This window comes from Heptranchias perlo, chromosome 5 (assembly GCF_035084215.1).
Source record: "Heptranchias perlo isolate sHepPer1 chromosome 5, sHepPer1.hap1, whole genome shotgun sequence".
In the NCBI taxonomy this organism is placed as follows: Eukaryota; Metazoa; Chordata; class Chondrichthyes; order Hexanchiformes; family Hexanchidae; genus Heptranchias; species Heptranchias perlo.
Genome location: NC_090329.1, coordinates 112,446,725 through 112,470,321, shown reverse-complemented (window position 1 = coordinate 112,470,321; position 23,597 = coordinate 112,446,725). Strand labels below are relative to the sequence as shown.

The 23,597-nt window shown below is 43.5% G+C and overlaps 2 protein-coding genes across 2 annotated transcripts in view; both read left to right on the top strand.

Moving 5' to 3' along the window:
- Positions 1–6,068: 6,068 nt before the first annotated feature.
- LOC137322192 (adenylate kinase 9-like) lies at positions 6,069–17,946 on the top strand. The gene is made up of 6 exons (XM_067985305.1): positions 6,069–6,185; positions 8,299–8,430; positions 8,725–8,788; positions 8,881–8,933; positions 15,064–15,204; positions 17,914–17,946. The coding sequence occupies exons 1-6, from the start codon at positions 6,069–6,071 to the stop codon at positions 17,944–17,946; spliced, it is 540 nt and encodes a 179-aa protein (XP_067841406.1).
- A 194-nt stretch (positions 17,947–18,140) lies between these two features.
- ak9 (adenylate kinase 9) overlaps positions 18,141–23,597 on the top strand; it is a 404,375-nt gene continuing 398,918 nt past the window's right edge. The window contains exons 1-5 of the mRNA XM_067985304.1: positions 18,141–18,213; positions 18,577–18,689; positions 21,154–21,327; positions 22,346–22,468; positions 23,375–23,449. Coding sequence (XP_067841405.1) covers positions 18,141–18,213; positions 18,577–18,689; positions 21,154–21,327; positions 22,346–22,468; positions 23,375–23,449 — 558 coding nt within the window. The remainder of the gene's footprint in view (positions 18,214–18,576; positions 18,690–21,153; positions 21,328–22,345; positions 22,469–23,374; positions 23,450–23,597) is intronic.

The following is a 23,597-nucleotide window of genomic DNA, read 5'->3' as shown; positions in this document are numbered from 1 at the left end:
GGCAAAGGATGGATGGGATGCACAAAAGGCCAGAGACGGAGGAACTGAGCATTTGGGAGGAGGAACTGAGCATCTGGGAGGGGATATAGGGCTGGAAGAAGTTACAGAGATAGGATGGAGCAAGGACATAAAGGGATTTATAGGCAAAGACAAGGAATTTGAATTTAATGAATTGGGACTGGGAACCAATTAGGTCAATGAGGATGGGGGTGAATAGCAAGCAGGAGTTAATGCAAGACAGGCTGCTGCAGCAGAGTTTTGGACAAGTTGAAGTTTATGGAGGGTGGACGATGAGAGGCCAACTAGTAGAGCATTGGAGTAGCTGGGCCTGGAGGTGACAAAGGCATACATAAGGATTTCAGCAGTGGGGGAACTGATATGCAAGAGGAGGCGCTTGTGGCGATTGGTAGGATGTGGGGTTTAAAGCTTAGTTTAGGGTTGAACAAGATACCAATATTGTGCATGGTGTGATTCAGCCTAAGAGAGTGACTTAAGAGGGGAATGGCAAATTTGGCGCCACTTTGGGGCATTCAGACCACAAGCTGTGCCTGGATCTCCCTTCCCTGGAGGGTCTGACTTCTGCCATTCTCTAGATCTCGCTCAGTGTACCAACTACTGATCATTGCCTATCTACTGAGAGGCAGAACTTAGGGCCTCCTGGGGCATGATTTTAAATGGGAAAAATGGGTGGGCAGGGGGCAGTACAAATTTTTAAAATCTAAAACCCATCCCCAACCTGGCCACTTCCGGTTTTAACGGAGGCGGGTCGAGGGGTGGGCGACCAACCCGCTCTCAAGAGGGTGTACTCCCCCGCCACACAGTACACTCCGCCATCTCCGACCCTCCCCCGCGTTCTCCGACCCACCCTATGACTCCTGACCCCAATGACTGAGCCCCCCAATGACTGACACCCCCCCCCCCCACTCCGATGACTGAGCCTCCCCTCACCCCCCGCCTCCGGTGACCCCCGATGACTCTCGAGGCGGGTTGGTCATTAAAAACTTTCAAGGAGGCTGTGGGCCTCCATTTTGACAGATTTTTTGCTTTTAACCCCTGGGGACCGCATGAGAGGAGGCGAGAAGCCCCAAAACTGCAGGTAAGTGCCGTTATAGCACAGCTTGTGGGCCCGGAGGAGCAGGAATGCTTACCCCAGGCCCAACAAGCCCAACTGCAGCGACCCTGCAAACGCGATTTCTGACCCCCCCGATCTCCGACCCTCCCCTGCGTTCTCCGACCCTCCCTATGACCCCTGACCCCGATGACTGAGCCCCCCCCCCCCAGTGACCCTTGACTCCCTCCAACTGAGAGCCAGCCCATCAATCAAGCTGGCCTGTCAGGCGGGAAACGTACAAAAAAAATAAACGGCGTCCTTTTCCCGTCAGGAATTCCCGCCGTCTTCCCGGCTCTGGATTAAAATTTAGGCCCTGGTGTTGGGAGTCCCCACCCATAGCCTTCTCCTATGCCATTGGCCTTTTTTGGGGTGGGCAGAGGCTCAGCTCTTTACAAAGCCCCGACATAAGGCCAGGGCCCAGCTTATCATTGCAATTTCATATTAAAGTCAAAAGAACTGACTTTAAATACAGGGAAAGCATAATATCTACATTTAATTAACCTTTGCATTAAAAGCACAATAAAAAGAACAATAAAAATATGGAAACCATAACAACTCATTTTAGAATAATATAAAAATTAAAATATTAGGTTATTTGGATATTCATGATGCTGTGCATAGCAAAGCAAAAGATCCCTGATTTTAAGGGATCTTTGGTTTTCAAGTTTACAGGCTGAAAGATAGATGATCTACAATCAAATTGTCAACCTTATTTATGCAACCCATTTTGCTTTGAGGCATAATCAAAACAATTTTGTTGATGCAAGTGGTAATCTTACTATTTTGTCTATAAAAATAAATGTTGTTTAAATAGATAATCTGTAAATTCGTAGAAATGTCCAGTTCAAAATACTTATCAAAAAAGGCCATTTTCATGTTTTTCGATAGTTACTTTAAATTGATGGGCCTCTCCTATACATATATAAAAGAGTGTATCTATGCAGGTGATGATTATAGGTATGGTATCCTAATGTTAGTTTTCATTCTATTGTTACTATACATTTATTAAATGAGCAGTGCAACACCAAAGTTCCTCAAAGTAAGGCATTTTTTGAAATTTATAGAGGTAATACGCTTTAGATTGGTGTTAAGACTGATAGCTGTAGAGTGTGATGTTCAGCCTTGAGACCCAAGTTATACTGCGATTGAACTTCACACTGAAGTTATACTACATCAGGTGCACAATCCAAGTAATGTGAAATTATCTACTTTAGGTGATTTTACATCTCTTACTTTGATAGCTAGAAAGTCAAATCACAGACCTAATCCCTGAGTTATACTGTGCAATTGATACAAAAATGGTAGTTTAACTGTGGCTAATATGTATTCCTGGTAAAGTGCTGTCAATTCTACCATTAAAAATCTATCAAAAAGTATAGTATATGTCCACTGTTGATTATCACTCAGCAAATTTATGATGATTGGATTGCAATCGTCAATTATTTGATGTTGCCATTCTGTCTTGGCACCCCTGGTTGCCAAAGAATGGTATTTAATTGACCCATGAGCTCAGTAGTATCTTATGTTTTTAAAAATTATGTGTACCATGACAGTGACTGCAAGGCTGTAATCTCAAGAGATGACAGTTTTAAACCATTTGAATTTTGCTGTTACAGTTTACAATGCCATGAGGAGATTATTGCCGTTACAATAATTTGTGGATTCCTGGTACCTTGCCAGTACTACTATTTTGAATGTGGATGGATTTTGAGTACTGAAAATATGGCCCCGATATTACCAGGGAGGCGGGTTGGCAGCGGGGGGGGGGCGACTGGGTGTGTGGGTAACCCGCCCAGTAAAATTCCCCACCTGATAGCAGGTAAATTGAAGCCACTTACCTTGGCTTCCGGGTTTCCCATTGGAAACCTGCGCAGCGGGCGGACTGCGCAAACCGCATCACAGGCTGTCACCTGGAGGAGCCTTATTTAAAGGGGCAGTCCTCCAATGCTGCTCCTGCAGCAAACAACCAAAAGAGGAGCATGGAGCAGCCCAGGGGAAAGGCTGCTCCCAGGTTTAATGATGCCTCACTCCAGGTGTTACTGGATGGGGTGAGGAGGAGGAGAGAGAAATTCTACCCGGCGGAAGGGAGGAAGTAGCCTGCCTCTGCCACCAAGAAGGCGTGGCTCGAGGTGGCAGAGGAGGTCAGCAGTAGCAGCAACGTATCCCGCAGCTGGATCCAGTGCAGGAAGCGCTTCAATGACCTAACTAAGTCAGCCAAAGTGAGTAAACTTACTCATTCTCCTACACTCCGTCTTCCATATCACTGCCCCCACCCCACAACTCCTTCTGCACTGCCAGCATTACTCTATCACATCACTCAAACCTCATCCTCAACTTACCTTCCCAGTACTCATCCCACCACTACCACTCAACCCAATCCTCATACAATGTCATGTCACTGTCTCATACTCACCCCCTGATGCATCACTTTCATGGTCAGCCTCACCCAAACCAATGCATTCAGGAGTTGGCCACATCACTATCCCTCAGTCACGCCTCTCTATTTTCTCCCCTTATAGGAGAAGAAAGCCCAGAATGCACGGGAGGGGGGCCGCAACATCAGGTCGTCCTCACGGATCCGGAGCAGGAGGCTCTCGAATTGAGCTGCACCCTCGAGTGCCTGTCCGTGGGGGACGCCAAGACTGACACCCTACAAACATCTGGTGACAGAACTTTAACATTCAGGACTCACAATAGCAAATGATGTTAACATGCCTTGCCATCTTCAGCACCTCAACATCTGTCATCATGCTTAATATTGCCTTCTGTTCTCTTATAGGGCCTTCAGCGACTGCCATGACGGGTGGAGGGCAATTCCTCAGAGGACCTGCCGGCCTCTGAGGGGGCACCGTCACATCTGAGCAAGCCATCCACCAATGCAGATACACACACCTCGGTGGGTCCCCGTCGTCACTTAGTTGGGGTTCCACATGGTGAGTCACCACATACATGTGAGCACGAGCAAACACTGGTGGCAGGGGCAGCTGTGGAGAGTCTGCGTCGGTGGGAACATTCTTTTCCAGGCACTGCTCAGCTGGACACAGATGCTGAACCCTGGGGGCCATCCGTGAAAAGGAGAATGATCGAGGGGCAGCAGCACATTTGCGAGGTGCTGGAACAGGTGCCACGCGCACTTTCCACAATCACGCAGAGGATGGAGGAGTCCAACTCCTCCATGAGTGGAATGGTGGCACAGGTACAGGAGGGAATCTCTGAGATACTGTCACAGGGATGTGAGGGCATCTCTGAGATAGTGTCGCGGGTAAGTGCGGGAATGTCTGTGATGGAGGGAAGGCTAGCCTCCATGGAGCTTCAAGCACGGCTCAACAATGAGGCCATTGAGGCCCTGACAATGGCTGTTCGGACTCGGTGAGCAACTTTCTGCCGCCTTAAACAGGCAGGCAGATACACTAGCACTGGCCTTACAAGGCTTCACACATGTCCTCCAAACTGTCGTCCAGCAGAGTGGTAGGAGTGATGTGGGCCTGGCTCAGGAGAGGGATGATGGTGAAAGGGGACATGGAAGTGGGGACGCCACTCAAAGTGCTTCCACGTCTCACCCGTTGCCCCCCTCTCAACCAGTACCCGCAATGCTGCCTCCTGTCCAGGTGGTTGAGTCTGCCCCTGCACAGGTGCATGTGGAGCAATCTTTGGAGGGCGTAGGCCCATAGCACCTAATCGGTCAGGGCATGAACAAGAGCAACCTGCCACTACCTCTGCTGCAGCCACAGGAGAAACACCACGTAGGAGTAGTCGGAAGCGTAAGGCAAAGGTATTGTGAGCGCAAAGGGGATGCACAAGGGTGTTTGAGGCTTTGCCATGTTTTTTAATTATATTTGATTTTTTTTCCACTCACAATAAATCTTATTATTATCACCACTACTGCCACGTCTTGACCATTGTTGACTGGCTTCTGCAATAAGTCCCTTTCATGAGGTTCACCATGAACACCCACACTTGATGCCACCCATTGGGTCACTCTACATTGGGTGTAGGTGTAATAGCATGACTATTTTGTGCAGGGGGCAGGGGAGGGGGCTGGTGTATCCACTGGTGGTGAGGACGAGACTCTTCACACTGTCTGATGTTAGGAGAACCGTTCACACATCAGTGACTCCCTGGCCTCACAAGCAGCCAGGTGAACCGCAGTTCTGCCCATGGGTTGCTCCTCCTCCTCGGCCTCCTCCTCCTCCTCCTCAATATGGGTGGCAGATGTGGATGGGGCCTCCCCCAGGGGCACCCCTCTCTATTGTGCCATGTTGTGCATCCCACTCTGTCTGGCTAGTATTGAACCGCTCCCCCAGAACGATGAAGGCACCCGAAGCGAATCTTGAGCAGTCCTATCGCATGCCCAATTGTAGACCTGGTAGCGATGTGGCTGTCATTATATCAACGCTGTTGCTCAGTGGTGGGGTTCCTCAGAGGTGTCATGAGCCACGTGTGCAGGGGGTAGCCCTTGTCCCCGAGGAGCCAGCCCTTGCGGGTTTTGGGTACGTGGAAGAGGGGCGGGATGTTGGACTCCAGGAATCGTGGCAGCTGCCAGGGCATCTGGCGCACACGTGAAGGAATCTCTTGCGGTCGTCACAGATGAGCTGAGTGTTGATGGAGTGATAACCCTTCCTGTTGATGAACAGTCCTGGCTCGTGTGGAGGTGCTCGTATTGCTATGTGGGTGCAATCGATTACACCCTGCACCCATGGGAAGCCAGCCACAGCGTGGAATCCGACTGTCCTCTCCATCTGGCTGAGGTCATCCATGGGGAAGTTGATATAGTGCGAGGCCCTGCAAAACAAGCCGTCGGTGACCTGCCTTATGCACTTGTGTGCAGACGACTGAGAGACCCCGGCGATGTCCCCGGTGGCAGGAAGGATCCGGAGGCAATGAAGTTGAGGGCAGTGGTGACTTTGAAAGCGACAGGTAAGAAGATGCTGCTTGGGCCAGCCGGGAGCAGCTCGGCATGAAGGAGGCTGCAGATGTCCGCGACTACCTGGCGACTAAGTCTGAGCCTCCATTTGCACTGCTCCTCAGAGAGGTCCGGGAAGCTGAGCCTCGGTCTGTAGACCATGTGGCGAGGGTAGTGCCTCCTGCGATGCCGCTCTCTCTGTTGCTGCCCTCCGTGCTGTTGTGCAGGTGCCTGTGGCGCAGCACTGTGTTGTGGAGCTCCACGTGACAGAGGTGGACGGCGTGCCTGGCGAGGCTGGTGATGTTGCTCGTCCTCGGATGAAGTGATGAATGCAGCTTTGGCGCCTCCCATCCTGACGGTATGAGTTTGAGGGGGTCCGCAAAGTAGGTAAATGTGTTTGCACAGCAGAGTTTAGGATATAAATTAATAACTTTGAGTGGAAATACAAAGGTGTTGCAGCCAAAAGTTTGTCTGAAGTGACAGAGTGCCCTGCTGCAATAAATGAGGTTTCCCCCCACCTGTCAAAGAATCCTTTGCCTCTCCCACTGGCTGCTGGCTGAAACACGTCTGCTTCAACAGGGAGTGTTTCCCACAGCACGGGAAACACGCTGAGGATACTTGAAAATTGCACCCCTGCCAAAATCTCCTGTCAATGAGGTCTGTCAAGGACCTCAACTATCTAAATAAGTATGTGAATTGTCTTCCCGCTGGCTTTAATTGCCGGTCGGAGTCCCGCATTCTGGAGCTGCGCGCGCACCCGATCGCGTCATTGGGGAATGAGGAAGTGGGCGAGTTGGAGCCAGGCTCCGGACCCACTCCGGGATTCCCCCTTTTATGAGCCCCCCCGCCCCCAACGCACCCGCTCGGCCATCCGAAAATTGGCACCTCTGTGTTTCTGAGTATGCGCTGCATGACTCCATTACCTATTATTGGAAATGGTCTTGTGCTGGATTCGTATAGGGGTGATTTTAGGAGGCAATTATGTATGCCTTGGGGGCGGGGGGAACTCCGAAAATCGCAGAAATCCCATTCGGGTTCGGAAGCCAGCTCCAACCTGCCGACTTCCGAGTTTCCCTGGGACCACCTGTGTGCGTGCAGGCAACCCACAAACGGAAGTCCCGCCAGCAATTAAAGCCAGCGGGATGACATTTAAAGAGCCAAATGTACCTCTTTGAGCTACTTAAGGCACTTTACCTGTGACAGTTTAAGTACTTAGAAAGATTTTTAACTTTCCTGGGTGGCTTGCCCACCGCTTCTGATTCATGCGTGGTGAAACCTGGTGAAGGGCCGGATCAGGGAACAGGAAACTAAATAAATTAATTAAAAAACGATGGAATGAAAACACCATGCTGCCAACCTGCCACCATTGTAAAATCGAGCCCATAGTGTGGAGTGAGGGGGAACTGGCTGGCCTAAGGGTGCAGTAGCGCAGTCATAAAAATGTTTTTTGAAAAAAATTCTTTTTGATCAGCTGGGTGTAAGACAACAACAACTTCCATTTATATAGCATTTATTGTTGAAAAATATCCCAAGGTGCTTCAGAGGCATAATCAAAAAAAAAGGCAGGTGAAAAGTACAACTCACAGTAAGATGAGTGAGTATACTGTTATCAGCTCACTGACTACAGCATGGACACACAACCTACTAAATGGTGGTTCCACCAGTTGGAGGTGCAGAACTTCAGCAGCTGCTGCTTACCTCTTTGTAGCTTGATCATGGTAAGCTTTGGCTCTTTGAGTGTGTGTACTCATACCCAGCCTCCAGATAATGCTGTCAAGAAACTGTTACCCAGTCTAATGCAGTGTACTTGGCTTACTCACCACTAACTGCTTAATCTAGGTACTCATGTGAGAGGCTTTAACAAAGAAGTATGCCTTCCATGACTTCCACCAGGGTACTTAGTAAGATGAGTGAGTGCAATGTTATCAGCTCACTGACCACAGCATGGACAGCTTAGTGTTGGTTGACGCTCTCCCTCCTTGTAGCCACTATGTCTTTTTGTCATAAATCCACCTCACAGCTTGGTCCTGGATCTTGTGCATAAGCTGGAGGAAGCCCTTCCATTGTATTCCTAGGATTCTAAACCATGAAGCAATACTGTTTGGACATATGTCTTATAAGACACATATTTCAGACTTTGAAAACAAAAACGCTTAAAAAAATTGGAAGTATAAAGGCACATTATAAACTCATTTAAAAAAGCTAAAAATCATACAAATTCTTTAATTTGTCATCTATTATATAAAACCCATTGATCCAACATGATTTCTGTTTTTAACAATAGGTTGTTGATGACATGGAAGCAGCAAAATATAAGAAGGAGCAGCTGGTCTTTACAGATACATTTGATGAAAATGAATCCGAGAGAGAGATTTTGCTGTCAAAACCCACATGTTTCCTCATTGTGGGGAAACCAGTAAGCAATTATAATTCTTCTAAAGTAATATTGTGTGACACTTAACTGTATATGGTAATAATTTTAGTATGGTTATTTGCATTAGGAAAGGGTATTACAACCAAATGTTGTACATATAAGAATGTAATCAAGTGATGTTTGTACCTGAAATCACTGTATTCCAATGTTATCCAAGTTACAAATTATCAAAGATTTTTCTTAGAACTAGTAACTATTGTAATGTAAGATAGCTTTAATATTCAGAAATCAATAAATCCTGAAACTGTAAATGACCAATTGTGCATTTTGTTGCAGTGTGTTGGGAAAACTACTCTAGCTAAAAACTTGGCAGAGGCTTGGAAGTCAATATTAGTTGAACGTAAGTGTTAGATTGGATATGGTTTTACAATAATAACATGTTTATTCTTTCAAAATATTTGTTGTCATGGATACTTGATATTTTGATTACAGCTCAGCATCTTATACAACAGAACATTGATGAAAACACAGAAACTGGGCAAAAGGTAAAGAAATGTAGTTCTTGTCTAGTACTGTAATAAACCACACATTTTTCTGGGAGGAAAGAGAAATAATTTTTTTAAAATTATTAAAATTTAATTTAATTTTTTAAAGTTAAGTTATTTCAAATACATACTTCATGTGAATCTGAGGTATAATAGGTATATGAAACTGAATTTATACAGCATGCTTGTAAGATTTCTCATCTAGCTTCTGAACAATGTAGATTATTGCTAATATTTTACAGGCAAGAAAGTGGCCATTTTACTAAGATTTTCCTGTTATTTACCAGATATAAATTGATAAGTGATCTTTGAGCCTGTTCTAAAAGAGCTGTTCCCTTGTTGATTATTTTGCAATGACATCTAAGATTCAGCAATTTTAATGAACAATAACACATACATGAATATGCTGAACAAAGGAATTGTGGATAGGCCAGGTGCAGTGTTACTCTCAGAATCACTGAAATTTCACCACCGAAGGGTGACATTCACCCATCACGCCTGTACGGGTGTTCATTCCACGTCAGAGCTATTTATTGTGATCCCACTTCCTTGTTCTTCAGGTAGTATTTTTCTTCTTCAAGTATTTAATTCCACCTGAAATCATAGAATCATAGAATCGTTACAGCACAGAAGGAGGCCATTCGGCCTATCGAGCCTGTGCCGGCTCTTTGTAAGAGCCATCCAGTTAGTCCCATTCCCCTGCTCTTTCCCCGTGTCCCTGCAATTTTTTTCCCTTCAAGTATTTATCCAATTCCTTTTTGAAAGCCACGATTGAATCTGCATCCATTATCCTTTTAGGCAATGCATTCCGGATCATAACAACTCGCGTAATTTTTATTTCCTCATGTCGCCTCTGGTTCTTTTACCAATCACCTTAAATCTGTGCCCTCTGGTTCTCGACCCTTCCGCCAATGGGAACAGTTTCTCCTTATTTACTTTATCTAAACCAGTCATGATTTTGAACACTTCTATCATTCTCCTCTCAATCTTCTCTGCTCGAAGGAGAACAACACCAGCTTCTCCAATCTATCCACATAAATGAAGTCCCTCATTCCTGGAACCATTCTAGTAAATCTTTTCTGCACCCTCTCTAAGGCCTTCACATCCTTCCTAAAGTGCAGTGCCCAGAATTGGACACAATATTCCAATTGCAGCCGAACCAATGTTTTATAAAGGTTCAACATAACTTCCTTGTATTTGTACTCTATGCCTCTATTTATGAAGCCCAGAATCCTATATACTTTTTTAATCGCTTTCTTAACCTGCCACCTTCAATGATTTGTGCACATGTAACCCAGGTCTCTCTGTTCCTGCACCCCGTTTAGAATTGTACCATTTAGTTTGTATTGCCTCTCCTCGTTCTTCCTGCCAAAATGTAACACTTCGCACTTCTCTGCATTAAATTTCATCTGCCATGTGTCTGCCTAAACCACCAGCCTGTCTATGTCCTCTTGAAGTCTATCACTATCCTCCTCACTATTTTCTACACTTCCAAGTTTTGTGTTATCTACAAATTTTGAAATTGTGCCCTGTACACCCAAGTCCAAGTCATTAATGTATATCAAAAAAAGCAGCGGTCTTAGTACCGACTCCTGGGGAACATCACTGTATACCTTCCCCCAGTCCGAGAAACAAACGTTCACCACTACTCTCTGTTTCCTGTCATTTAGCCAATTTCATATCCATGCTGCCACTGCCCCTTTTATTACATGGGCTTCAATTTTGCTGACAAGCCTATTATGTGGCACTTTATCAAATGCCTTTTGAAAGTCCATATACACAACATCAATCACATTACCCTCATCAACCCTCTCTGTTAACTCATCAAAAAACTCAATCAAGTTAGTTAAACATGATTTGCCTTTAACAAATCCATGCTGGCTTTCCTTCATTAATCCACACTTGTCCAAGTGACCATTAATTTTGTCCCGGATTATCGTTTCTAAAAGCTTCCCCACCACCGAGGTTAAACTAACTGGCCTGTAATTGCTAGGTTTATCTTTACATCCTTTTTTGAACAAGGGTGTCACATTTGCAGTTCACCAGTCCTCTGGTACCACTCCCATATCTAAGGAGGATTGGAAGATTATGGCCAGCACCTCTTCAATTTCCATTTTTACTTCCCTCAGCAACCTAGGATGCATCCCATCTGGACTGGGTGACTTATCTACTTTAAGCATAGCCAACCTTTCTAGTACCTCCCCTTTATCAATTTTCACCCCATTCAGTATCTCAACTATCTCCCCATTTACTGTGATTTTGGCAGCATCTTCTTCCTTGGTAAAGACAGATGCAAAGTACTCATTTAGTACCTCAGCCATGCCCTCTGCCTCCATTCGTCGATCTCCTTTTTGTTCCCTAATCGGCCCCACCCATCCTGTCACTACCCGTTTACTATTTATATGTCTACAAAAGACTTTTGGTTTCCCTTTTATGTTAGCCAATACAAAGAACTTTTATAGTTATATTAGGAAAAAGAGGGTGGTTAGGAGCAGTGTTGGCCCCTTAAAAACTGAAAGTGGGGATATTGTCGTTGACAATGGGGAAATGGCGGACATGTTGAATAATTACTTTGCGTCAGTATTTACAGTAGAAAAAGAGGATAGCATGCTGGAAATCCCAAGAAAACTAATATTGAATCGGGGACAGGGACTCGATAAAATTAACATAAGTAAAGCAACAGTGATGAAAAAGATAATAGCACTAAAGAGTGACAAATCCCCAGGACCAGATGGTTTCCATCCCAGGGTTTTAAAGGAAGTAGGTGAGCAGATTGCAGATGCCCTAACTATAATCTTTCAAAGTTCTCTAGATTCAGGAACTGTCCCTCTAGATTGCAAAATTGCACATGTCACTCCGCTTTTTAAGAAAGGAGAGAGAGGGAAACCGGAGAATTATAGACCAGTTAGCCTAACATCTGTTGTGGGGAAATTGCTGGAGTCTATAATTAAGGATAGGGTGACTGAACACCTCGAGAATTTTCAGTTAATCAGGGAGAGCCAGCATGGATTTGTGAAAGGTAGGTCGTGCCTGACAAACCTGATTGAATTTTTTGAAGAGGTGACTAAAGTAGTGGACAGGGGAATGTCAATGGATGTTATTTATATGGACTTCCAGAAGGCATTTGATAAGGTCCCACATAAGAGACTGTTAGCTAAGATAGAAGCCCATGGAATCGAGGGAAAAGTACAGACTTGGTTACGAAATTGGCTGAGCGAAAGGCGACAGAGAGTAGGGATGATGGGTGAGTATTCACATTGGCAGGATGTGACTAGTGGAGTCCCGCAGGGATCTGTCTTGGGGCCTCAGTTATTCACAATATTTATTAATGACTTAGATGAAGGCATAGAAAGTCTCATCTAAGTTTGCCGATGACACAAAGGTTGGTGGCATTGTAAGCATTGTAGATGAAAACATAAAATTACAAAGGGATATTGATAGATTAGGTGAATGGGCAACATTGTGGCAAATTGAATTCAATGTAGACAAATGTGAGGTCATCCACTTTGGATCAAAAAAGGATAGAACAGGGTACTTTCTAAATGGTAAAAAGTTAAAAACTGTGGATGTCCAAAGGGACTTAGAGGTTCAGGTACATAGATCATTGAAGTGTCATGAACAGGTGCAGAAAATAATCAAGAAGACTAATGGAATGCTGGCCTTTACATCTAGAGGACTGGAGTACAAGGGGGCAGAAGTTATACTGCAGCTATACAAAACCCTGGTTAGACCGCACCTGGAGTACTGTGAGCAGTTCTGGGCACCGCACCTTCGGAAGGACATATTGGCCTTGGAGGGAGTGCAGCGTAGGTTTACTAGAATGATACCCGGACTTCAAGGGTTAAGTTACGGGGAGAGATTACACAAATTGGGGTTGTATTCTCTAGAGTTTGGAAGGTTAAGGGGTGATCTGATCGAAGTTTATAAGATATTAAGGGGAACGGATAGGGTGGATGGAGAGAAACTATTTCCGCTGGTTGGGGATCCTAGGAGTAGGGGACACAGTCTAAAAATTAGAGCCAGACCTTTCAGGCGTGAGATTAGAAAACATTTCTACACACAAAGGGTGGTAGAGGTTTGGAACTCTCTTCCGGAAACGGCAATTGATGCTAGCTCAATTGCTAAATTTAAATGTGAGATAGATAGCTTTTTGGCAACCAAAGATATAAGGGGATATGGGCCAAAGGCAGGTATATGGAGCTAGATCACAGATCAGCCATGATCTTATTGAATGGCGGAGCAGGCACGAGGGGCTGTCTGGCCTACTCCTGTTCCTATGTTACTCTTTCATTGCCCCTCTTATTTTGTTTTTCACTGCCCCTCTGTACTTTCCATATTCAGCCTGGCTCTCACTTGTATTATCAACCTGACATCTGTCATACCCCCCCTTTTTCTGCTTCATCTTACTCTCTAGCTCAGCCTATTTGCCAAATGTCATGATTGACTCAACTTCATTAGCCACCTAAGGTAATAGACATTCCAATAATCCTTTTCAGGAATAATATGATTCTAACCACTTCCTTCATGCTTAGAGTACTTATCCTATGCCTTTGTGACAGTTACCAAGCAGTGGAAATAATCTTTCACTATGTACGCATTTTCATAATTTTGAGCACTTCTAGTAGAATCCCCCCTCAAATACAGGGCTAAATTTAATTATTTATTATAGCACGCAATTATTACTATTTAATCAAACCTACAAAATCTCAAAAAAAGTAATTCTCTTTGAAGAATCTAAACTTTTTTAAAAAATGGAATAAATTTTACATCAAACTGGTAATATTGTAAGGTGCAGCCTATGTCACAAGTAAAGAGTGTATTGCAGAGCATGGTGTGTGTCATAAGAACATCTTTCAATTACTTGTGGAATCATCAAGTGAGCTTGAAAGGATGATCAAGAGCTAATCAAAATGTTGAAATTATTAATACATATCATTAAATATATGAATGGTGTTGGAAAGAAGTGAACTAAAAGCAGTGAACGTATATATGGTATTAATGCATACTTCTTCCTACATTCATTCAGTTATGTCACCAAGAATGATTTGTGAATACCTTAAGATTGCATGTGGTAAGCTTTCTTGCAAGATCAGTAAATTTATGCTGATGGGCACCTTATTCTCCATTTATTATTTGCCATTTTTTCTGCAAGTATTTTGTTTTGGATGATATATTTTACTTTGGGGGAGGAACGAATTTTCAATTTAAGGTACTCCTCATATAGTTTGTGGAAAGTTATCCTTGATCTAGTGGTTAAAGACACTTCCTGGTGCAATATTAAGATATGCAAATCAGAAGTTTACGGGTATGGATCCTGATTTCAGCTGGAGAAGAAGTTGGGGGAGCTGCACAATTCACTTCAGCAGACCTGGGTTGGAAGGGGAAAAATCAGCTAGGGTTCCTGCCCTTGATTACTGACCAGTGACACCTGCTATAAAGTTTTTCTATCTGGATAATGGGTGAGAACAGAGTTATGCTAGACCTTGATGTCCTCCATAGTCGAATGCTCACACATGAGAAATGGCAATTTTGGCGAGGCAGCAAAACGTTGCTGGGGTCAGTGAAATTATATCCCAAGCAGAGTCAGCACTTTCAAGAGGAAGGGAGAAACTTGGAAAACAAAAAAGAGGTTGGTAAGTAAATTAGTTTATCCTCCTATTATAAGAAACTGAAAATGTTACTCAGTTTCTCGAGGCTTGTTGGAAACCCATCATATTTGGTCTTACAGCTGAAAAACAGCTGCCATTTGCTGACTTACGTGGCTGGTCTATCAACAAGTGCTAGTCGTTATAGAAGCAAAGATTAACATCCTTCCTGGTCCTCTGCAGTGCCAAAGCAATTTAGAAATTGAGTGTCAGTTGGGACAGAGTATACACAAAAAGCCTCCTATCATCCGTCTTGCTTTTTTCTCAGTCAAGATTCCTTAACCTCTAGCAATCTTGCTCGAGGTTTTGTGCCTTGTAACTCCATTAAATGTTGGAATCTGTGAAGCCTTTTATAAACTTGCACCCTGGAAAAACAATAATACTGAATATATTGAAAACAAATTCATCAAAATATTAAAGTGAGACTGTGTAAGGCCTGAGCAGCTTTATTAGTAACCTGTATAATCTTACAAATTTTCCTTTAGTTCCAGGAATACCTACATAGAGGTGAGAGTATTTATGAGGAACTTGTAATGAATTTGATTTTGGACAAACTCCGCTCTCCAGAGGTTGCTCATCATGGTGAGTACAACACCAAGAACTTGCATTCATATGGCATGTTTAAGGTAGAAAACATCCTGAGGAGAAAAGGACTGGACAATAAGCCTTTTTAGGAGGACTAGGAGAGGTAACTGAAAGCTTTATTGAAGAGATATGCTTTGAGACTGCTTTTAAAGTTAGGAAAGGAGATAAAGAGCTGAAGTAGTCAAGGGAGTGAGTTCCAAAAAACAAGGCCGAGGAACCTAAAGCTTGAATGGTCAGGGATGCACAAGAAGCCAGAGTCAGAAGACCGGAGGATACAGGAAAGGATGTAATGCTGGAGGAGGTTGAGAGGTAGGGTAGGTAAGGCCATGAAGGGATTTGTGGATGAAGCCAGGTGCTCTGAAATTCCTGGGGTGGAGGAGAGGCTAATTTGGTGCTTCTTCCACGGGAGTCTGGAATTTGAGATGGAGTCTAGATCAGTAGGGTTTCTGCCTCATTTGTGCTGTGGGAGCAGGCTGAAGAAGCACCTGCCCTCCTATTGATGCAGTCTTGCACATGACAGATTTAGGACACGATGACGTAATCTCTCCTAAATTTGACTTATAGGGAGAGGTTAGATAGACTGGGACTTTTTTCCCTGGAGAGTCGGAGGTTAAGGGGTGATCTTATAGAAGTCTATAAAATAATGAGGGCAATAGATAAGGTAGATAGTCAAAATCTTTTCCCAAAGGTAGGGGAGTCTATAACGAGGGGACATAGATTTAAGGTGAGAGGGGAGAGATACAAAAGGGTCCAGAGGGGCAATTTTTTCACTCAAAGGGTGGTGAGTGTCTGGAACGAGCTGCCAGAGGCAGTAGTAGAGGCGGGTACAATTTTGTCTTTTGAAAAGCATTTGGACAGTTACATGGGTAAGATGGGTATAGAGGGATATGGGCCAAGTGCAGGCAATTGGGACTAGCTTAGTGGTATAAACTGGGCGACATGGACATGTTGTAACTTCTATGATTCTATGATTCTATAAATTCCATTATATCCACCTTTGCGTCTACCCTTCTAATGGCCACTTGCATAAAGCAGGAATTCTTGCCAGGCTCAGCTGATCAAGGCAGAAGTGGTTTCTTAAAATGTAAAAACGCTCTAGTTTTATTTGAGCTGAAAACATTTTGGCCATAAATTTGCATTGTCTACATCTGAAGCTACAATATCCCTTCCCCATGGAGAGGGTTGTCCTGCAGGAAAATTAGTGAATCCCATTATACACGTTGAAGGATGAAAAGGAGAAGGAGCGGCAGGAGGCTGAATGGGCAGCACCCACAGAGAAGCAGACCCTCCCAGCAGTATCCAGTCAGCGGATTATGTAAGCCCATATGCTCTTTCTTAAATATTTCTCAGGAGCCTGCAATTTAGCCAAGAAGCTCTGGAGGAGCTATCTTTGTTGCTACAGAGCTTCAGACAAAGTCAACAGCACTGAGCACTCTCACAGTAGCAGAGAAGGTCATAACAGCATTGAACATTTATGCAATAGGCTCCTTGCAGGGAGCCATTAGATGTTTCTGTCAAATCAGCCAATTCGCTGCGCATACTTGCATCAGGAAAGTCACAAATGTCCTCTTTGCCAAGACTGCACAATTTATACAATTTTTCAGTAGTTTTAGTAGATAAATGAGAAAGTGATAAACTTTGATAAAGCTGTAAGATTTCTTAGAGTGCCAAGAGCCATTGATTGCAGTTGTGGCAATACATGCTCCCAAAATTAGAGCAGTGAAAGGGAATTTATTCCCTGAATGTGCAGTAAATCTGTGATCACAGGCACAGATTCTTGCGTGTTAATGCAGTTTATGCTGCCAAAATGCCTTTATACTTTGGCAGTTTAGTGTCCCAGCACTAATACAACATTATGATCAAATGAAAAGATGACTGCTTGGTGCCAAAGGCTATCTGCTGCTCACAACCTCATTTTGTCAGTACCAATGCTGCAGAGGAGTGCTACAACAATGCTCATGTAACAACCAGAATTCACACTGAACAAGCCATTGGGATGCTGAAAGGAAAATTCAGGCAATCATTTTACCTCTTCCCACCCCCCCACCGCCCCCCCCAGCCAATCTGGCAGGAGCGGTGCATGGCAGACCACTTACCAGGCCACAGTTGCATGGTTCCCGGCTGGTGACATTTTATCTTCACTGGCATTGAATTTGGCAACGGTTCCCACTGCAAGCAGGAGGGGGCCTAATTTAAATCTAAAAGTTGGGCCCGATGATGTCATCGGCGCCGCAACCCCTTTTAACTCATGGATTTGGGAGGCCCCACACAGAGCTAAACCCAGATAGTTTTACCATGGTGATAGTGTGGCCAGAAGAGGCCATGGTACATTAAAAACTTTACTTTCATGTGAAATTCCCAGTGGGCCTGCAATGCTCCCCAGGTCTCTGCAAGAAGTCCTTGGATGTCCCCAGCCTGGGTCTTGTACCTCCCTCCCCTGACTGGCATTGGCTCTGCAACCCTTTCTCCCTGTACTTGCCTTATGCTGGTGACTGTTCCTTTGGGTTTCCAACGGCGTCCGGCTCCCACCCGCCAGACCTGACATAATTCCTGCCAGCTTGACCAAGCCCTGCTTCCTTCATGACTTCCAGGTGATCCACCCGCTTCGGGCCCCCCATGCACCAATCCCGCCCTGAGTTAAAATTGACCCCCCAGGTGTCTGGATAGGTAAGGGTGCTCAACATTATTTGCCAAGCAGAATTTCTTGAATCGTGGTTGCCTATTTTGTCCTGCATAATTTTGCTCTGCAGAAAGACCTGGAGATAGAACTCCCAGAGGAGTAAGGAGAGGTAGATGGTGAAATAGTTAATACAGAAGACCAGGTCTAGGAAGAGGATGCAGAAGATCCACAAGCAAGAGCACTAAGAGAACTGAGATGCAAACTAATTTTGGACATTTTCTTTGATGCCTAATCCACTACTTGTGACAGCTCATCTCCTGATCAGCCCCATTTCAAAAACTGTTTTTTTCCCCCAAAATGAAACTGTTTATCCTTGCATCTAGCAGTGACAGGAAAAAGCAATGCCAAATCTCCTCAAGAGGGGAGGAGAGTAGGTTCTTTCTGGAGGAGTTTAGGTCAATTCATATCATAAAAGTGATGAAAAGATAAATCATACAATGCTTTTAATGGTTCTGGCTTTCCAAAAGGAATATAGTATATATATATATATGGAATGGTTGCCTTTTATTTTTTTCTCTTAAAAAATACTAATGAAGAGGCAAAAAAATACTTGGACCTTGGAAAGCAATAAACTGCAGCAAATATGTTTTTTACAGTTCATTGTGAATTATATATTTTTCTTCTTTTAAGGAACAGTTCTATTTACACACCCTGAGTATCTAATATATATATTTCATTAAGTTTTAACCAGAACTGTGTTAAGAAGCACTAATAAAAAAAAAAATCTTTTTAGGCTACATTTTGTGTGGATTTCCTTCTCTTTCTGAGGAATACTGGAGGATTCCAGAGCAAATAGAGATCATAAAAAATCTGACTCTAACTCCTGACTTCATCATTAATATTAAGGTAAATTGACTTTGATTCCCGTGTTACTACTTTAATCTATCAAACAGACTATACTGCTACGTGATAAAATGACAATTATTGTGTTTGTTTGGTAAATGACAAAATCCTTCAGTGAAATTTTCTGAAGGCATATTAAGTATTATGTACAACCATTTACATCGTTATATACTCATCCATCCTTTTGTTAGCTCCAGACAAGAATATTCCATTGCTCCCCTGGCCGGCCTCCCACCTTCCACCCTCCATAAGCTTAAGCTCATCCAAACTCCTGCTGCTCTGAGTTCCGTTCATCCATCACCCCTGACATACATTGCTCCTGGTCCCCGATGCCGCCATTTAAAAAATTCTCATCCTTGTGTTCAAATCCCTCCATGACTTTGCATCTCCCTATCTCTGTAATCTCTTCCAGGCATATTTTTTTGCCAGAGTCCTTTGCATGAGTGTTTGGATTAAGCAATTAGTGATGAATAAGTCTGGTGCCATTGGACTTGGGTGTCTAGAATATCAAGGTGGCTGGCACATAACAAGGTGACTGGCACATCATAAGTTGTTTTGCTTAGACCATTCAACTGCACTAGAGGCATATGTTTGTCAAATGGCTGATGAGGAGACTGCGACATGGAGTAACAGCTGCTGGAAGGTGTTAGCTCAAAGCTCGAAGGCTCAGTGCCGACTTTGATTGGGTTGCAAAGGCAAGCAGTTGCTGTTGCAAGTCCATACCTCCCACTGGTGGCACCATTGTTAGATGGGATATTATGTATATCTGTCCTGTGGTCAAGAAAATGGTGACAGTGCACTTACACATTTTATGGTCAGGAGTTCCTGGTACCTGCAATCCACTTAATGAAGGCTCAACATTGCACTGGTTATTTAGCAATAAACCAACGAATCATTATTCTGCACGGGGGGAAATAAGCTGGGTTTCATGTTGGCATCATGATTTTGACCCCAAGCAGGGAAGGGGGCGAGGGTGTCAAATTGAGGATGGGAAACCCAATAGTATGAGTTTCCTGGACGTCCTTACGATTTTGACGTAAGGACATCTTTTGGTTTTTTTTGGTGGTTTCCCATCCGACTGACTGTCTGAGTTACAGACTGGTCTCAGTCGGACGGGAGACCAGCCAGGGAGAGGATGTGTTCAGGTGAGTCTGCAGGTAAGTTTTTGTTTGTATGGATGGGGGGGGGGGGCATGGGTGGGCATGGTGGGCTTAGGTTGGCATTGGTGCGCATAGGTTGGGGGGGGAGGGATCAGGGGTCGGTCACGGGGGCGAGGGGTTGTGGTGACAGGATCGGGGGTCATCGCGGGGGTCCGTGATCGTTGAGGGGGAGGATTGGGGTCGGAGGATCGGAATGAGGGTGGAGGACCGGGGTCAGGGATCGGGGGTCCGCGATTGGTGGGGGGGATCTGCGATCGTTGGGGGGTTGGTGCAGGTAGGCTTGTTGGGCCTGAGGGAAGCACTCCTGCTCCTCCGGGCCCACAAGCTGTGCCTTTCTAGGCACCTACCTGTTAGTCTCAGGCTTTCTCGCCCTTATTAGCGCGTAAAAAAACCCAGCAACAATCTGCAAGGAAGAGATATGCCATGAGTTGCGAATTGGCACAAATTGCTGGATTTTTGCCGTCAGCCTCACAAAAACATGAGCTCGTCATGAGTGTCAAGAAATTGCTGGATTTGGGCCGTAAACACGAATGGATCTCACTGCAGACATCTAGGGCTGCTATTTTATGTTGCGAGGACCCTGTTAATGATGTGATTTATGGTTCTGATATGAAACTCAACCTTGGAGGCCCAGAAAGGGAACAGTTGAAACTGTGGAGTCTCACTCTTGTAGGTAATAAATTATCCCTAGAGATTTTTAAAATACTATATTTAAATTTTTTAAAAAAAAATTCTTTTCTGTCTCTTTTTTCTCTCCCTCTTGATCAAATCTTTCTTTCCATCTCTTTATTTCTCTTTCTAAACCTAATTTGACACTAATTCACCCTATTTCCTTCTCCATTGTTCACCCTATTTCCTTCTCCATTGTTCACTCTGTTTCTTTCCCTATTCTTAAATTTCATGCGGTCCCAAATGCCTTATTGATGTTGCCGTTATCAATTTGTATTTCCAGCAATTTGCAGCTCAAAAATAATACGACCTAAAGGGTGAGAAAAATATCAAATTCACGGCGCTCACCACAAAATGCACCACTCCAGCAATTTCTGGGCCATGAAGATCATTGACAATCTGGCAAAAATCCAAAAAAGGTGCAAACACATTGCTTGAAGGAATCAAGTACGGTAAAATGAGTTGTGCACTGTGGTTATGTTTCAGTAATGATAACTTCTGTTGCCAAGCACACATGATTAAAAGAAAGAATTTGAACATTTGAAGCGTGATTAAATGTAACAAAAAAAAATCAGAAAGATTATACAAGGTGTTATAGGAGGAAAGTTTTACGGCATTTCGTCTATTTTTGTTAATAGTGTCCCGATTATGACTTATGTGAACGTGTGTCTGGACAACGTCAAGACCCTGTAACAGGGAAAATATACCAGCGAGAACAATGGGATCCAGACAAGGTAGAGAAAGATAAAAAAAAAGGAGAAACTGGGGAAGAGGAGCAAGAAATAGAAGAAGAATTTGAAGATCTTGAAGAGGTAAGCATTATTTTCCTCTGTATTTCTGCATGATTGCAATAATAAACTGAAAATTAAAGATGTGATTTTTTGCTCCTATCAGGAAGCTGCACTCATAAGAAGCACAGGCTGGAGATAGATACAATCGACAGCCTGGCCGATGGGCGAGCGGGAGGGAATTCCAGAGCATAGGGCCTAGGCAGCTGAAGGCACGACCGCCAATGATGGGGCGATGAAAATCAGGGATTTACAAGAGGCCAGAATTGGAGGAGCGCAGAAATCTCAGGCTTGTAGGGCTGGAGGAGGTTACAGAGATAGGGAGGGGCAAGGCCATAGAGGGATTTGAACACAACAATGAGAATTTTAAAATTGAAGCATTACTGGACTGGGAGACAATGTAGGTCAGCAAGCACAGGAGTGATGGGTGAATGGGACTTGGTGCGAGTTAGGAGACGAGCAGCAGAGTTTTGGATGAGCTGAAGTTACAGAGGGTGGAAGGTGGTTGTTGACTAATTGCTTACGGAAGTTAAACCACTTTTGTTAGTAGTGATTCCATTTGGTTTATTTTAAGTGAACCACGTTCAAATAGTATGAGAACAATCAAGTAGATTTACTGAATTTTGGTGATTTTACATTCATTGCATTTTTTAGTATAAATATCTAATGTAGTGCCCATATCATATTTTGACATAAAAAAGGTAATGCATATTTCATGTAATTAAGCATTTAATGCCAAGTCGGTAACTTGTGGTGGAAGGCTTTTTAGTCAAAATGAATGTAAAAGTAGAAATTTTCATGGTAAAATAAATGTTCTTTTTGTGCAAGATCAGTGTTCAGAAATGTATTTTTCTAGCAAAATATTACATTGCCATGTCATTACATGAAATTGTACGGTATTTCTGTGTCAAATATTACTGATCTTTTCTGTTTGTTTTTACATAGCAGCTGTTCTCTGCAAGATCTACCCGCTTATTTTATTAATTATCACTTTAAAGCTCAAGGCATGATAAAATATGTTTTGTCCAAATTTTGCAATTAGGAAGAGAATTTAGAAGTGGATGCGGATCTTTTTGCACGTTTGGTGAGGAGACCTGAAGATATTCTCTCAACTATTGAAAAACATGTGACACTCTACAAAGACAAAATGCTGAGGCCTTTAGAGGTATGGAATAATTTCATGCAAGTTTTACTGATTTAGTTGGTGGAAGCGTAAATGTAATAGGCAAATTCTGACTATTTAATTTGGACTGTGAATAGCAAACTGGACTACACGGGTTTAAAATTAATAGGTTTTAAGTGAAACTAGATATTAGAAGATTTTTTTCTCCCAGTAAGTGGTTATGGGGAGAAAGACTCCCTGCAAAAGCAGTTGATGCTGTGTTGATTAATTTCTTCAAAAAGTACATCTGGTGGCCAACCACATTGAAGATTATTTATATAGATATAGGCTGTTGAAATGTTATATGGTAACATTGGTTCCTGTATGATCCAGGTACAATGAACTAAATGGCCTACTCTTGTTCCTACATTACTGTCCTGCTGGATTGCTATGTCCGGGGAAGGGTGGGGGGGAAGAAGAGAGTCGATGGAGGGAAATGGTTAATGGATATATAGGGATGGACAAAAAATCTGGAGTTTTGATTCACTGCCATTTAGGGATCAGGGCGCATTTATCCACAGCTTCCCTTCTGGAACTGATAGGATACATTGTACTTTATTTTTGGTTAGATGGTTGTCTGCCATATGCAGAAACCCAACACAATGGGGTTGATTTTAACTGTTCCTGCCAGACGGGATACAAGAGGTAGTGGGTCAGCCACTCATTTTACACTCTGCCCAATTTTGCTTTAATTGAAGCTGACCCACTGCTGCCAGATTCCTGCCTGGTGGTATCAGTTAAAATTGACCCCAATAAGAATATAAGATAAGGTAGGAACATAATTTATAACTTCAATTTTTTGTTATTGCAGATATTTTCACAAAATTTATGGTACTTTTACATTTTCTTTACAATGCAATTCTGAATATTTTTATGCTCCTTTTATATTTCTAATTAAAAACCATGCAGGATTACATGGCTGATCATAACCCTCAATATTTGATAGAACTGGATGGAAACAGAAAACCCAATGAGCTCTTTTTGGTAAGAAAGTTGTGTTCAAGTACTTTAAGGATTCAAAGTCACATTTTTTCACTTTTTTTTACAATATAATGTGTTCTGTTGACATTTTGTTTGAAGTGGAGAGATTTCTGACATATAGTAGTTTGGTAAAGGCAAAAGGTTAAAGTGC

Coding starts and splice junctions, on each gene's coding strand:
- LOC137322192 (XM_067985305.1), top strand. CDS start 6,069: ATGAAGGAGGCTGCAGATGTCCGCGACTACCTGGCGACTAAGTCTGAG. Junction 8,789..8,880: donor GAAGTCAATATTAGTTGAAC/GTAAGTGTTAGA, acceptor TTTTGATTACAG/CTCAGCATCTTATACAACAG. Junction 8,934..15,063: donor ACACAGAAACTGGGCAAAAG/GTAAAGAAATGT, acceptor ATTTTCCTTTAG/TTCCAGGAATACCTACATAG.